This window comes from Hydra vulgaris, chromosome 15, assembly GCF_038396675.1.
Source record: "Hydra vulgaris chromosome 15, alternate assembly HydraT2T_AEP".
Taxonomy (NCBI): Eukaryota; Metazoa; Cnidaria; class Hydrozoa; order Anthoathecata; family Hydridae; genus Hydra; species Hydra vulgaris.
In genome coordinates, this window is record NC_088934.1 from 36,810,138 (window position 1) to 36,827,563 (window position 17,426).

The 17,426-nt window shown below is 29.2% G+C and overlaps 2 protein-coding genes across 2 annotated transcripts in view; one reads left to right on the forward strand and one right to left on the reverse strand.

Moving 5' to 3' along the window:
• LOC124810260 (uncharacterized) overlaps positions 1-2,032 on the forward strand; it is a 28,691-nt gene extending 26,659 nt beyond the window's left edge. Inside the window, exon 2 of the mRNA XM_065819004.1 lies at positions 898-2,032. Within this exon, the coding sequence (XP_065675076.1) occupies positions 907-1,884 (978 nt within the window). The 5' untranslated portion in view covers positions 898-906 and the 3' untranslated portion in view covers positions 1,885-2,032. The remainder of the gene's footprint in view (positions 1-897) is intronic.
• An 8,588-nt stretch (positions 2,033-10,620) lies between these two features.
• The window catches only part of LOC100204078 (guanine nucleotide-binding protein G(o) subunit alpha), a 72,943-nt gene continuing 66,137 nt past the window's right edge, over positions 10,621-17,426 (reverse strand). The window contains exon 8 of the mRNA XM_065820117.1: positions 10,621-11,547. Coding sequence (XP_065676189.1) covers positions 11,360-11,547 — 188 coding nt within the window. The 3' untranslated portion in view covers positions 10,621-11,359. The remainder of the gene's footprint in view (positions 11,548-17,426) is intronic.

Genomic DNA, 17,426 nt, shown 5'->3' on the forward strand with positions numbered 1-17,426 from the left:
TCATGCTCGCCTCAAGGGAAGACAATGTATTTGATGTATTTACACGTCCAATGAACTCATTAGATGGAATTATTAGCTTTAAAAAAATACATTCCCATAAGAAGTTACTTTTAGTAATACTAAAAGAAGTATACTTAAATAAAAAGACGAAACGATGGTAACTAAATAGATTAGGACAGCGAAGTTGATAGTCAATCAGATGAGAGCAGCGAAATTGATAGCCAATCAGATGAGGACAGCAAAGTTGATCAACTTAACAAAAATAAAGATGCAGAAGTTGATAATAATTATAATGATAAAAAAAATAAAGCAAATAATTATATCTGAAAAATACAAAAACTTTCAAAACTTTAAAAAAAAAGCTTATTCCTTGGGTTGGGGGTGGGTTCGGGATGGGATGGGGGTGGGATCGGGGTGGGGTTGGGGGTTTGGGAAGGGATGAAAATAAATGATCTCTTCGAAGTTTTTTGTTTTATTTAGACTATTTTCTATATTTTAGCTATAATCATTTTCTATTAATTTTTAATTTTAGATTAAGTTTTGATTGATTATTGCTAATTTTAGATAATATTTTGATAGTTTGTCTCCTCATCTTCTCCATGGAAAAAATCGCATTGGCTTCTATGAAGCCAATTTGATTGTAGGAAATTTCGGTCATAAATACTTAAATATAATTATTTTTTTGAAAAAAGTAATAGCTTTGTGCAAATATGGAGAAAATAATTTTGGCCACCTTTTTCTATGGAACTGTCCCACTGTGCAATGTAGTTAACAAATAAGAATAATAAACAGCCATATTAACATTAATAATGTAGTAAATTTTTGTTTTTTCTGCTTCAATTTTTCATTTACTTTTGCTACTTGAACTAAAATTCATAAATTATTTGATATTCATAGAAAAGAAACATGGTTGGCGACAAAGATATAAAGTGCCAATACCAGTTCCGAGATTCTGTAAAGTATTCCAACAGCAATCTTTTAATTGCAAGTTATGCTGTTAATGCTATTGTTACACTAGCATCAAATTTTGCTCTTATTGTTGGATTACGTAACACAACAAGAAGCAAAAAGTACACTCGAAACGAAAAGCTTGTTATCGTACTCACAATTATTGATATATTGAATACTTTGGTAGTCTCATCATCTCAAACAATACTGTTAAGACAGATTAATAACTTTAGTTGTTTAGATATATCAATGATAACGTTTTTTCGTGTTTGGTTTTTGGGAATATCAGGGTGTACCTTTTTAATGATTTCTATCGAGCGATATTTAACCGTGTTTTATAATAACAAGATTTGTGGAATCTATATCAAAGATTCATATTTTGTCGGATACTTTGTTTTTATCATATTTTTTACATTTTGTACAGCTGTTTTATATGGAGTAGTGTTTTCTACTTCAAACATGCATCTACAGTTTATGCTTCACATTGGCACTGGATGTTTTACATTTGCATTACTATCAATGATTATTGCTACAAATGTTCTATTGCTATTCAAAACTAAAGAAAAATTAAGAAATAACTCACTTAGAGCTCAAAGAAACACTGAAATTGAAAACTATATCACAAAAACCGTAGTAATAATATCGCTGGCGAACGTATTGTTTTATACGCCATGTCTTGCAGCACAATGCCACTTGTCATATACTTTTTCAAAAGATCTTTATTCTCTTATTCCCTCTGTACATCGAATATTTATGTGGACTCTAGTAATCAGAGAAATTGGTCCGTGGCTGAACGCTTTGATTTATGCGTTAAGAAATAGAAGAATTTATAAAATGTATTTTTCGAAAATTAATTTTTTTTTTAGAAGCAATTCTGTTACAGTTAGCTTAGTTCAAGAAACTTCATCTGTTAGCAAATCGACATCTATGATATAAGAAACCTCGTTGTAACGTTGTTAACAATGAAGAAACTTCGTAATGTTGATAACAATGTAAGAACAACTTTTAAAAAACAATATTGGTAGCAGTAACTGCTAAATATTCATTTTAATTTTGAATTTTATTGTAGACAAACTATTTTGATTTGAACAAAATTGAAAACATGAAAATATAATTAATAAAAAAGTATGGTGAAGTGGGAAAAAATCTACTGGTCAGTAATTTAATAAAGTATTAGGTATCAAGTGAAAATGTAACGCACGTGCGTTCTCATTTACTTTATACTTTTACTTGAAATCTATTCAAAACGATATTTATAACTCTCACAACCATTATTTTTTGACCAAAGAATTTGGTAAAATGTACTTTAGGATTTTTTTTAGGACAATTTTCTCGCTTCACAATGGTATGATATTTTAAAATTTAACATCTTCTTTCAAAAAAATGCAACATTTCATTCCATTAAAAAATTACTTTAAATAAAGAAATATTTGATGAAATAAAAAGTTTGTTTTAAACCAAAACTTGTTTTCCAAAAGTGTTATCGTAATTTATTGTTAAATAATATTGTAAAAAAGGAATTTAATATTCAATAACAGATCTCACGAAGAGTTTTTATAGAACTGAAAATTCGATTGATTAAATAAAAAATAATTGAACGAAGATTCGCGCATCCGGGTACACACCCGTTGGTTATTGCCCGAGTATTACCCATTTTTCACTGATGGGTACCCGTAGAAATTTTTATTGTGATTTTTTTATCTCAATAAGAATTTCTGAAAATAAATAACCATTCCCAAAGTTATTTGATTTTCTTATTCAGATGTTCAATATTATTTAATCTTAAGTAAATAAACCTCACGTTATGTACAATGTTTTACTTATAAGGACCAGCGAAGTCGACATTTTAAGATCCGAATTTAACTGAAAGACATATTTAGACCATATCCGTAAACCAAATTTAACTCGAAGATGAATTTAGGCCATATGTGTACCCCGAATTTAACTGAAAGATGAATTTGGACTTATAAACCGAATTTAACTGAAAATCGTATTTGGATTTTAAAAACACATTTAATTGATAGAAAAATTCAAAACTTTATATCAAATTTTAACTAACTTTTTTAGCATTAGTCAAGTTAACATGCGTTTAATAATATTTACAGAATAAAATACATTAATTATTAGTAAATTACTGAAATTATTACGAGTTATAACCTTAAATTTTATCTTATATTTATAATTATTTTATTGCATTTGTAAGGTTGGTTCGGGTCCATATGACAAAGCTAATGAGCCCGGAATAGGATAATTTTTCCTGACAATGTATGTCAGCTTTGGGTATTGTGGTACTATGCTCTTCCACTACTGTAAAACATCATTTTTTTTTTGTTGCCAATGGTTATAAATGTTATTTTTCCAGTGCTGCTTAAATGTTGGAATTAGATTTAGTCTGGAAATAAGATCATCCTGAGTTAGTAAGTAAAGAAATAGTAAGTTTGGTAGAAGAAGTCAACCTCTTTAAAATTTAGAGTATTAATCGGTGCTCGATCAAAACTAAGGGAGAGTCAATTTCCTCAACAGACGAGTTTTGATTATGTTCAACTTGGATGCACGTTTCATGGTCATTTTATATCTGTCAAGCTTTGTTTTAAGAAGATTGCCATTTAAATCTATTTTTGATGTCTTCTTTCGTTTACTGCGGCACACTGCCCTCTCTCAACTCTTTAACTCCAAAACACAAACCTTGACTTTTAAGGACGTTGCGTGACATTTTTTAAGTATATGAAACAGGTTCATATACTTAAAAAATGTAATACATTCTATTATTTGAATTTAACTGGAAGTTTAATGAAGTTTTAGAATTGTTACCGAATTTATATGAAAGCTAAAAATTTATTTAATTTCAAATTCGGCACCGAAGTCAACTTCAAATTTCAGTAAACTTCGTGATCTGAATTTTAACGAATATTCGCCGGTCCTTATTTCATTAACGAATATCAGAACTCCATCAACTCGTTTATAAATTTATCTCTTGGGCTACACTCTTTCAAAACCTGAAAGAAGGAAAATAATTTTTTTTGAAGCTCTTATAAATTATTATACTTAAAATATTTTCAGTTTCTTTTTTAAAAAGTTTACATTTTGTTTAAAAAGAAAAAGATTTGAAAAAAGAATTAACTTTTTTAAAAGTGGGTGTAAAAAGATTATTTTAAACAACGAAAATGTTTTTATTTTTATAATATTTTTTTAAATTTTAAACAAGATTATTTTAAACAACTAAAACAAAGAAAATAACGTTCATCAATTCGTAACAAATATATGTTTTGAAAAAACTAGATTTGTTATTTATATTTATGTTGCCCAAAGCTTGCTATTTTAGCGCGCAAGTACATGTGCATACAAGCTACTTCAGTATCATTAGAGTGTGTTTTCTTGATTGCTGAACATGTGGTGGATCGGTGGCGTGCATCTTTGACACCCGAAATAGTAGATATACTAGTATTTTTAAACCGCAATTAAGACTTGTGTAACCTGGACACTTAAAGAAAAATAAAATTTAAATATAAATGAAAAAGAACTACTGTGATAAAATTTTTTTTTTAAAGGGTACCCGCCCGTTTGTTCGACATGTACCCAGGCAGGAATTTTCACGATTTTTAACAGCTCACTAGCAATTGTTTTTTTCTTTTAAATAATTTATTTATATACGTTTATTTAATACAATCGCACTTACCTAAACAGTTTTTTAGACATACTGAGTAGTGTTCAATAAACTTAAATTTTTGAGATAATATTTTAAAACTTTTTTGCAGCGGGAATGACGAAATTAAAACATTTAACTGGTTCAAATATGTTTTTTTATTTCTATAAATTTTCTGACAACGAAACATGATATTTCTTAGTATCATTAATATATTTTTACATTTATATTTTCAGTTGCTTTATTGGTAATATAAATAAATACCAGTGACAGATTTTTGCCGAAGATAATGGCATACCTCCTCCCCAACAAAATTGTTTTAAAACATTTTTAATGGGCTCTTGCACTTTTAATGATATATTTAAAAAAAAGCAAAGTTTTCAAAATAAAAGAATTTATTATTCTTATTTTAAAATGTCATAAGTTCATCATTTCTAAAAAGGTGAACATAATTTAATTCTTCGAACATTAACTTATTTGTTAACATTGTACTCACATTGCAAAAAAAAACCTTTCTTTTCTTAATATTTTTCTTCTGTTTGGTATCCATTCGCCGTTCACACTTTTGAGATCATCCTACTTCCTTTTCTTCTGTTGTAATAGCATTTTTCTAGCTAAAATATTAGCTTTCTTTTTTTTCATTCAAATCTTCTTTTTTTCTTTAAAATCTTCTTTCAAAGTTTCATCAATCCTTTGTTGATATTGCACCAATTCTATTAAGAATTCTTGAAGGATTCGATTTTACTTATTAGAGCTGGAATTATCAAGTGTTCTTTTATAGCAAGGAATAAATTTTGAAATAAATTATTATTTGATTGTGAAATAGGTTGCTTTTGCTCTGAATCATTTTCACATGAAGTTTTCAATTTTCCTATGATGATGATGATAATGATGATAATGATGATGATGATAATGATGATAATGATGATGATAATGATGAACATGATGATGATGATGATGATGATGATGATGATGATGATGATGATGATGATGATGATGACGATGATGGTGGTGGTAATGATGATGACGGTGAATAATTTTAATAATACTTGTCTGAATATTTTCTAAATCATAAACTATTGCGACATTGGTGTTAATACTATTTGTCGTCACAGCAGAGCTGTTTACAAAGCTATGCTTGTCTTTTGCCTTTTCAATTATATTAAGCAACAGCGGTAGATTTATATCGCTTCCTAGCAACTCTTCAGGTAAGCTTTTTAAAACTTCTATCGTTGTGTTTGAAGTCTTTTTGTGACAATGCAGGTTGACTAAAATTGCGTTTTTTTCTAAATTATTAAAAAAGCATTTAGTTTAGTCTACCTTACCTGGATCGAAAGATCTAAAGCCAGAACTTTTGAAATAAGTTTTGAATAGTTTGCCTCATTTTTCTTTGTCTATGACTTTTTTAAGTATTGCTTTTGAAAATATTTTGTTTACGTTACCTGGCTGAGATGACCAATCATGAATAGTGCTCTTCTACTGCGACTTCATTGGCTTGGACCTATTCTATAAACTTTTTGACCAAAGTTTAACGAATATTCGCTTTTGGACTTCTCTTAACTAGAGTGCGACGATTATTCGTTTATCAAATACCGATTTATAAATATTAGTTGGAGAATATTCGGTTAAATTATTCTTTAAAGAACATTCGTAAAAACTAATCGTTTAAATTATTCTCAGGGTACAAATATATTCGTAAACCTATATTCGTTTAGTAAACAATAACCGTTTAACAAATATATATTTGCCAAAGAAATAAACGGTAACGAATATATATTGGTTTACTTATATTTACTAAAAGTATAATTACTTGTTCAACGAACATTGTTCATTTATAAAATATAATTTGTTAAGCGAATTTTATTTGATAAGCGAATATTATTAGTTAAACGAATGAAAAATAAAAATAATTTGTATTCTACGAATATATATTATCATATTTCATTTTTATACAGTATCGGACAAAACGAGTGCGACCAAATAATGCTAATTTAGTTTCTTTATATAAAAGTGCTGCATTTTTTCAATTTAGAGAAATAACTATGTAACTGTTTAGAGACAAAGTTCTTCAAGTTTTATTCATCCCAAAGTTCATTATTTGTACACGAAAATTAATAAATTAATCAAAAGTATTTAAAAAAGTTGATTTCCTTCTGGACAAAACAAGTGCAACTCGACAAAATGTTGACCAAGCTGTATTTCGCTATCAATATTTCGTGGCGAATCCTTTGTTGTCGATCACAGACTTGCATCTTCGAGGCATAGATTTGATCAGGTGATCAATGAAACTTTGTGGAATCGCTGCCCAGGCCTTTTCAAACAGTTGATCCTTATTAGGAACACCTTCACGATTAATTCTGCGGTTGACGATCTCCCGCAGGTTCTCGATAGGGTTGAGATCCGGAGATTGAGGCGGACAATCCATCACCGATAGGTGGTTGTCTTGAAACCACTGCTTGACTACTTTTGCAGTGTGTTTCGGATCGTTGTCTTGCCGAAAAACCCATTTTATTGGCGTATTCCATTCAGCACGAGGTAACATAACATCTTTCAGGATATTTTTATACACGAAATGGTCCATTATTCCATCGTTTCGATGTATTGGACCTAGACCGTTAGCAGAAAAACACCCCAGACCATTACATTGCCTCCACCATGCTTCACGGTCTTATGCCAGTAACGTAAATCGAGGCGTTTTCCGGCCGGTCAACGTACACGACAAATGCTATCGCTCCCAATGATGTTGAACTTCGATTCATCACTGAACAGGACAGTTCGCCATTTCTGCACATTCCAGTCAATATGAGATGTAGCAAACAGTAGTCTTTTCTTCTGGTTTTTTAGTGAAATCAGCGGTTTCTTTGCAGGGCGTCGAGAAAACAGTCCGGCTTCAACAGCACGTCGTCTGATTGTTCGGTCCGATACAGGCAGCTCTAATTGCTTTTGTATCTTGACTGATGATATCCAGGGATCCTTCTTGACGGATCTGAAAATCATAGAATCTTCTATAGAAGTGGTCGAACGCGGTCTTCCACCTTTGTTATCTGCTGCCAACTTCCCCGTAGAACGATATTTTACATAGTCTTGATACGGTCCATTTTTTCACGCGATATTTACCACAAATACTTTTTTGTGACATTCCACTTACAGTATTGGACAAAACATTTACAACCAACATCGAACAATGCTAAAAAGTGTTCCTAATTTTACATGTCTTAAAAACGAAACGAACTATACTACCACAGCAAACAGTTCAGGATTTGGAGTCATAGCGTGCCATGACATGAGCAATCAGCTGACAGGTGACAGCACACAGGCAGAATTTCGTTGGCAAGTGTCATTTTGCAGCGGACAAAACAAGTGCAACATTTTTAATTCGTTTCATTTTCTTAAGTCTGGTCTGTGTCAACGTCACGGAAGTTTTTTGATAATTAAAGAAAGTATCCAGAAGTTTCCAGAAGCATGCAGAAGCTTCCAGAAGTTTCCAGAAGAAGCATCTGGAAGCATCCAGTAGCATCCAGAAATATCCAGAAACATTCCGAAGCATCCAGACGCATCCAGAAGCTTCCAGAAGCATCGAAAAGAAGCATCTAGAATCTTCCAGAACAGGTTCACACAGGTTCATTTTACTATATAAGAGACATGTAAATCGACATGTAATTCAGTCAGTATATGGAAGTCAATCAGTCAGTATTATCAAGACAGTTTATCGAAGTGAGTTTTATAAAAATGTTTTATCGAAGAACATCAATACAAGAAGTGAAATTGAAAATTAGTGAAAAGAAAATTATTGGCGATTACGTAAGTGGAATGTCACAAAAAAGTATTTGTGGTAAATATCGCGTGAAAAAATGGACCGTATCAAGACTATGTAAAATATCGTTCTACGGGGAAGTTGGCAGCAGATAACAAAGGTGGAAGACCGCGTTCGACCACTTCTATAGAGGATTCTATGATTTTCAGATCCGTCAAGAAGGATCCCTGGATATCATCAGTCAAGATACAAAAGCAATTAGAGCTGCCTGTATCGGACCGAACAATCAGACGACGTGCTGTTGAAGCCGGACTGTTTTCTCGACGCCCTGCAAAGAAACCGCTGATTTCACTAAAAAACCAGAAGAAAAGACTCCTGTTTGCTACATCTCATATTGACTGGAATGTGCAGAAATGGCGAACTGTCCTGTTCAGTGATGAATCGAAGTTCAACATCATTGGGAGCGATAGCATTTGTCGTGTACGTTGACCGGCCGGAAAACGCCTCGATTTACGTTACTGGCATAAGACCGTGAAGCATGGTGGAGGCAATGTAATGGTCTGGGGTGTTTTTCTGCTAACGGTCTAGGTCCAATACATCGAAACGATGGAATAATGGACCATTTCATGTATAAAAATATCCTGAAAGATGTTATGTTACCTCGTGCTGAATGGAATACGCCAATAAAATGGGTTTTTCGGCAAGACAACGATCCGAAACACACTGCAAAAGTAGTCAAGCAGTGGTTTCAAGACAACCACCTATCGGTGATGGATTGTCCGCCTCAATCTCCGGATCTCAACCCTATCGAGAACCTGCGGGAGATCGTCAACCGCAGAATTAATCGTGAAGGTGTTCCTAATAAGGATCAACTGTTTGAAAAGGCCTGGGCAGCGATTCCACAAAGTTTCATTGATCACCTGATCAAATCTATGCCTCGAAGATGCAAGTCTGTGATCGACAACAAAGGATTCGCCACGAAATATTGATAGCGAAATACAGCTTGGTCAACATTTTGTCGAGTTGCACTTGTTTTGTCCAGAAGGAAATCAACTTTTTTAAATACTTTTGATTAATTTATTAATTTTCGTGTACAAATAATGAACTTTGGGATGAATAAAACTTGAAGAACTTTGTCTCTAAACAGTTACATAGTTATTTCTCTAAATTGAAAAAATGCAGCACTTTTATATAAAGAAACTAAATTAGCATTATTTGGTCGCACTCGTTTTGTCCGATACTATATATATATATATATATATATATATATATATATTTATATGTGTATATATATATATATATATATATATATATATATATATATAAATAAATTTTTAACCGGGATAGCTCAGTTGGTTAGAGCGCTGTGAAAGTTCGGATTTATCATTAGCCGTAGCAGCAGGATTGTATATTTAATTTCGGGTCCGCCTACTCAGCGCATGAGTGGAACCTTGGTACTGAAGGAACTCGTCTCAATTAGCCTGTTATTACGATGTTTCCCTCTCAACTAGTAAATAAATAATCTAGTCGAGTAAATGAAAACTATAGTTTATCGAACTATATTCTAGGAATTAAACTTTAAAATAAAATTAAAAAAGAAATAAATCTACAATGAGCAAAGCAACTAATATTCTAATAACTAAATAGATTTTGAAATAGATGAAAATAAACCATCAAAGCACTTTGTAAATTTTGAAATGAAAAGAACATCAGACACAAAATAAATTTTTACATTTACATTTCTTGATTTTTAACTTAAGTTTTTGTATAGTTTGGATCCATAATTGCTTTCCTAAATTACAAAAAGACACTAAGTACAGGGAGATCATGATAAAAAAACAGTTCAAAAAGTATTTAAAGGTTCAGTGGTATGAATAGATATGTCTATATAATAAGTTAGGCTTATACACGTATTTTTGTTTATGGAGTAATTATACTTTTGCATACAATATTAAAACACAAAAGCAAAAAAACTGATTTTTCAAAACAAACGGCATCGGCCGATGGTTACCGAAATTATTGCCGATACCGATGCATCGTTGCGCCCCTACTAAAAGCTGTTAAATCTAAGTTATCCCTACTAAAATCTAAGTTATTAAAAAAATAAAAAAACTTATATGGATCGAAGTTGAACGTCAAAATTTAAGGTTAAAAAGTTTAAATTATGTCCTATGAACACGGATAAAAGTATCATGTCAATGGAAAATGGTGACTCACAGAAAACCTGAGAATGAGGCAATATAGGGTGGGGGCAAAACTAAACTAAATGATCAAATTAGAGTAATATTATTATTTCTTTAAAAATCACGTATAAAATGCACTGAAAGAAACTCAAATATAACACGTTCTTTCAAGAAAAAAAAAAAAAAAATTCCATATTAGTCATAAAATATATATTAGAAGATGGCTTTCTAAAAAATCCTATTTGTTCAAATTTTTAGATATCTTCTAGGCATTTGAGTTTCATACAAACAATACACGATAACTAATTAATAAAGTTTCTGTAGACAATATATACAATACTCGATAACTAATTATAATATAGAGTATAATGTTATATCATAACAATTACCAGTAATTACATAAAATAGAAAAAACTCAAAAACTAAAAATTAGAAGGGGTTTAAAAGTACAAAACAGCAAGAAATATGGCTTTTGAATAAAAACGTATAATTATTTACTTGTCGGCTCAATTCATTAGGGAAAATTTATTAGTTTCAAGTCTCTAACTGTTCGTAAAATAAAATGTGAAAAACATTTGGCTAAGGCAAATAGAATTGCAAGTCTAAACGAAGAGCTGTCCAGTTCAAATTGCTATTTTTTTCATTATTTTATTTGAAAAATTTACTCCTCCAACCAATCGAAAAAAGAGAACGATTACTACTTTTTTCATTTGTAGATTTTATCATTTTCATAGATTAAACCTCTGAAATTGATCATTATATTTATCTCCATTATATTTATTTCAGAAAAACTTTTATAAATCTCTCTATTTGCAAATTGTGATATTCCACCTACGTTAAACCACTTTTTTTTAAATTAGCGGCAATAATCATATTGGTAACTGCTTTAAAAACAAAATCGATGTTAGCAGTGTCTGTTGCACAAGTTAAATGCACATATATTTCTTTAGATTCATTTCGATTTCTATCTAAAAATTTTTGTCTAATGTATCCACACGCTTCTTCATACTCATTTTGACCTAAAAAGGTATATAATATAATATATATATATATATATATATATATATATATATATATATATATATATATATATATATGCACAACTAAACACAAAGATATAAAAAGGTAAGAATTTTAAGAGTTGTCAACGTATATGCTATACCTTCATATTGCGTTTATATAAAAGTTATTAAATTTAGTCATCATTTTGTGATATATAATCAAATAACCAAATAATTGTATTTCTAATAAATTAATTCTAAACGATCATTATTTTCTTAATACTTTATTTCCTTTTGGTTCAGCACATATATTCTTAAAAATTGCTTGTCTTACTTAGATTATTGATCAAGTATAGAGAAGGATGCAAAGAGAAAAAAAAAAAAAAAAAAAAAAATAGATTAGTAAAAAATTCAAAATTTTGTTCTTTAGACAAAAGAGCAAAATCAAAGTCATTGAATAACAGAGAATCTGTTTGCACTTTAAACAAAAACACTAAACTTTGAGGGGAAGACACTTTGACTTTTAGGGTGAAGCAAAAAATAGATGGGACAATATACATACAAAGATTTAGTTAAAGGATAGTAGAGTGGTATATTGTATGTATAAAGAGTAACCTTGGTGTCAGATAATCAGATAGAGAAATGTTAATCTATGTGTTCAAAATATTGATATTATAACAAAATTTTTAATCTATTGATTTCATCAGGCCTAACTATTTATGTTTTTATAAAGTTCTAGTTTCGTTAAACATGTTTGAAGTTTATAACTTAAAAAACTTTTCCTCTCTTTTTTCTTGTGTGCGAATAAAACAATGTTTACTTTGGTGTTGCGTTAATTTGTTTTGTGATATGTTATGATATCAAATATAATGATTTATTTTACTTAAAGCTTAATATTTTAAACATGCCAATAAATTATATTGTACCCAAGTACAATAGTGATGAAAAAAACTATTATGTGAGACAAACAACTATATATTTTTTTAAAAACTGAAGGCCACTAGACGCAAGAAGGCTACTCTTTTTTTTAATTGTTATAAAACCCTCCTTGCTACACAGAAAATAAGTTTTGACCGATACTACTATGAATGTGGTAGGGATCAACACGCAAAGCATGTGTCTACCACTACAACACTACCACAACAGTAGCTGGTTATTAGTGAATGCATTTTATGCTATTTGTTGTCCAAGAGCAAAAAGAATACTCTAAATTTTTGAATCACTTAAATTCAGTCAATTAACTTATGGTACCATAAAAGTAGCCAGGAGCAACCATATCCATACTATTTACCTGCAACTAAATTGCTCACATGCATCACAACAGTTAGATGCACCTGTTTTTATTCTATTAAAGAACGAATGTTTAAAAATATTTTAAAGCAGTTTACAAGAGAAATACAAAGCATAAATATTGGTAAGTTTTTACATGCTTATTAAAGAAATCAAAACAAGTTGTGCTTATATCGTAAATAAACTTTTGCAAAGATTTTCTATCAAAAACAAAATTTTCAAAATAAGGTTTGAGTTAATAAGACTTAATAAAACTTATCAAAATATTTGCAAAAAAACAAACGAACAAACAAAAAAAAACAGTATTCTAACACCACTTTGTTTCTTGTGAAACTTATTTTAAATCTGGTCTAATAAATTTGCTTATGTAGGGTAATGTTTGACATCAGTACAAAAAAGTTTTAACTTATAAATTATAAACATGTTATATATGGATTTTTACTTTTGCAAGTTATCTTTAAAATCAATAAAAATTTAAATTTAAGTGAAACAAGAAGTTTAATTGAAATTAAAATAATAAAAAAAAACTTTCTTGAATAAGAATAGGGTACCGTTGCGGTTCTAAAAACAGATTTGATAAACTTTTCGTGAAGCGTTATGGGATTGAAATGCGGACAAACAAAACAAAATGAAAAGAAACTAAATACCAATTCTGAAGAAAATGTGTATTAAAGTGCAATAAAATGTTTTTAGGATTTATTCTTATCAGATTCTTGCTACCTTGAACGTTTGCCAGCTGGAGTAATTTGAAAAATAGGAATAACTAAAGATTTGATGACAAACTTAGAAAAATGGATAAAAGTAAACAAAGCTTTCGAAATTATATACTTTAACAAGAAGTTTACATTTTGTAGATTTTCTTGTCAAAAAGTATGAAAATAATATTAACATAGATGCAAATAATATGTATAACCATTATAACAAAGAAGTTTGTAAACTCTTTATTAGTTCTGAAAACAGAATGCAGCATTGTTAGCGATTCCAGAGCGCAACAAAAAAAATTTGATTTTTGACAAAAAAAACAACACAATTTTTATGAACTTTACTCTCTTATATCTTTTTTTAAAATAAAGCCGATTCTTGAGGTTTTTTGTATCAATCAGTTTGACTCTCTCTAACCATATATAGAAAGTTCTCTCTAACCATATATAGAAAGTACTATGTTTAATATGGCTTCTTTTATTCATTGTTCATTTCTTAAGACCACTATTGATAAAAAAAACTTGCCGCAAGACACGTTTTTTCAAAAGTAGTTTTTAAAAGTAAGATTTCCTAAGCATCAAAACACATCTAATTTGTATGAAACTTTCCATATATATTTGAAGATACGCAATTTTTTAGTTCTCAGCATTTAAAAACTTCAAGGTTAATTTATATAGAAAAAACAGTGTTTTTTGAAAGAGTCCATGTGGAAATGGAAATTATAGCCTTTCCTCAATTTAAAACAAGTATTTGTCTATGTTTTCTTGAAGAAATGGTACTTAAAAATTTTGTTTAGAAATTATGCATATGTTTTTATTCCTTTGCGTATCGTTTGTTTTGATTTTTGATGTTTTTTTTATTTTATTTCGGTGCCATTTCACGCCAAATTTTCCATACTTAAGGGCAAGATGTTTTATCAAAAAATAATCAGTTTTTCCAGCACAAAAAATGCAATAACTTCCAATGAAGTTCTAAAGTTGAAAGACCCCTCATTTTTTTAGTTTTTTTTTAAAGCTCTATACAACTATGTTAACCATATATAAATATTTTGACAATAAAAAAATCCTCTGGAATGGCTAGCATTGTTGATTTTAATACTGGAAATAGCCATGATTTTATTGATGATTTTTTGTATCATTTAGTACTTTATTATATGAAAATGAAAAATGTAGTTTTATCGCTTTAATGAATCTCAATTTTCTACCTTTATGACTTTCTTGGACCAGCAATTTTCAACTTTCATATTTCAGCTCAAGAAGTGTGAGGGTTAAAACAAAGTCTTAAAAGTTATCTGTAAAAAAGCTTGTATCAAATTTTATATCAATGTAGCATTAGTGATGTGGCTTTATTTCAGAAGTGTGGAATTATGGAGTTAATTAAGTTTCAAGATTGTTTTCTTGTCTATAAAAGTACTAGCTTTTATAGAAACAAGCTACTATTTATATTATTTTTAAGTTTGAGAAAAGAGGCCATGCAATCAAAAAGAATAGTAAAAAGCACGAGTTCATTTTGAACGATTCAATAAACATATTTATTTAGATTCAAATTAAACAATTCAATCAAAAGTTCAGATTATTTGATGAAGTAATGCTTTATTTATTGGCACTAGCATATTAATTAGTTTATGTTACTTCATAATTGGTAAACTCTTTACAATACTTGTGTGCTTGAATATCTTTGTAAAATTATGTTTTTACAAATTTAACTGTTTATTTATATTTTTTGCTAAATGCAACTTTTCACTTTTTTTCTATGTGTATAAAGATTCCTTTGTGTAATCCTTATACAAGTACTAATACAGAGAAAAAGTAAATTTAGAAAAATTTAAAAACCATTTTAAACAAATTTTTCAGAGTTGAAATTTAAGCTTTCTTAAAAATTATGGATTAAAACTTATTCATAAACATTTTTGTAAATATGTACTTATATTATATGGTCGCAACTTTTAAAAAGAATTTTATATATTTATTAACTAAATATATTTTAAATATTTTTATTTTGAAAATATCATTTTACCAGTCAATGTTTAGAGAGCTGGTTAATATTGTTCTGACCTTGTCAAATTCTTTTTGTTTAAGCGTTTACTCTCAGGTGCTTAATACAAAATAGGGGTTATTAACTTTTTGAAAATATATCCACCCTAAGCACATCAAAATTTATTAAATTCATTCGTTTATTAAATTTCACTTATTGCCAAAGAAAAGTGATAATTCTACTCTACTGATAAAAATAAAAACTTTCAAATTTAAACTAAATGATCAAAATAAAAACTTTTATTGTACTCAGCTCTTTAAAAATCACAAACACTAAACAAGGATTCAAAAAGTTATTGAGAGTTTGTATTTAAAACTTAATAACTTGTTGTTGTTATACATTTTTGAGTTGTTTGTCCGCATATTGATCCCACAATCCTTAGTTTTAATTTATTCAATATATGCATGACGAAAGCCAAACGCTACCCTATTGAGTTAAAAAATGATTTTCAACTTTTTTATGACTATGACAGTAGTTTACATTTATATTTTATGGATTATATTTGTCATGGTTTACATTTATGCACTATATTAGTAGCGGTTTAAATTTCTTTATATCTTCAAGAATTTTGTCAATAAACTAATGAGCTGAATACAAGCAATAAATTTATATTATTTTACAAAATTTTTTAAATTTTTAGATAAAGTTTTTCAAAATTATTAACAAAATCAGTAATTTTTTTTTATTAAACCAAGTTTATTTTATGTGACTTAAACATGAAATAAACAAAAGCAACAAAAAGTATGAATATAGTGAAAAGAAATTCAAATATTCAAAAAATTCAATGAAGTTAATTCAAATGTTTTAACTATATATCCTGGGAAAGCTAAGACAAATTAAAAATAAAAACAAAAAAAACAAAGCTGATTGTGTAAACTAAGTTACATTAAAAAATCTACAGTAAGAGCAAGCTTTTATTATTCAAATCAAAAAACTATGCAGAATCATGAATCATTTATATTGAGCCCATAACCAGAAACATAATGGCAAAAAAATCAAAAATCTGATATGATTTTGTTTATACCTAGATAAAGAATTCTAATATTTATTTGAGAAATAAGTACAGCTTGTCACAGCACTTCCTTTAATGACTGTGTTAGAGATTTCACGGTAAGGGTCTCTTACCATTAAGAGCCCTATATCCCAAAGCTTAAAAATGCCAACATCTGCTATTCAAGGAGCTTTAGGGATAATTATATGATTTAATACATTTTCAGAAGAAGCAATAATAGATCAATAAAAACAAAGAGAAAATAGGCAAAAGAGAAGTTCTTTAAAACGAGCAAGTAAAACATTAATTTAAAACATTTTTAATGTCTTGAGCTGTGCATCACTTACACACAACTTGAGTGGATAAAAAGGTTTCTAGGTTACAGGAAACCAAGGTCAAAAATATGATTCAGGAGAATCTAGAGATTCAGTATTTTCAATTTCATCTTGATAAGTATTTTTAATACTTTACAAACCTTATTCACAACAAGAAACAAAGAAGACATTTTTTAATTAGGTCTCCATGTTGACATGTGCTTGGTTTCCATATTGCTATGTTCACATTTTAACAACATTATGGAAGAGTTAGCAACAAGAAAGTGTTTTTGAAGTCAATGTTAACAGAAATTAAAAAAAACTTTACACTTTCAATACTCATGTTTTGATGGAAAAATGTTAAGAACATTGGCAACAGCGAAAAATTCTTTGTGAAGATTTAAAGTGTACTGTTGCGACGAAAGAAGCTAATACTTGAATTGGTAGTTAACAGAAAACAAATTCATTTCTAATGAAAATGCAAACAATAATAATTTACTTTTGTTAACAGAAAACAAAAAGACAGCAAGAAAATGATTGACTAAAGATTAAAAAACTGTAAATTG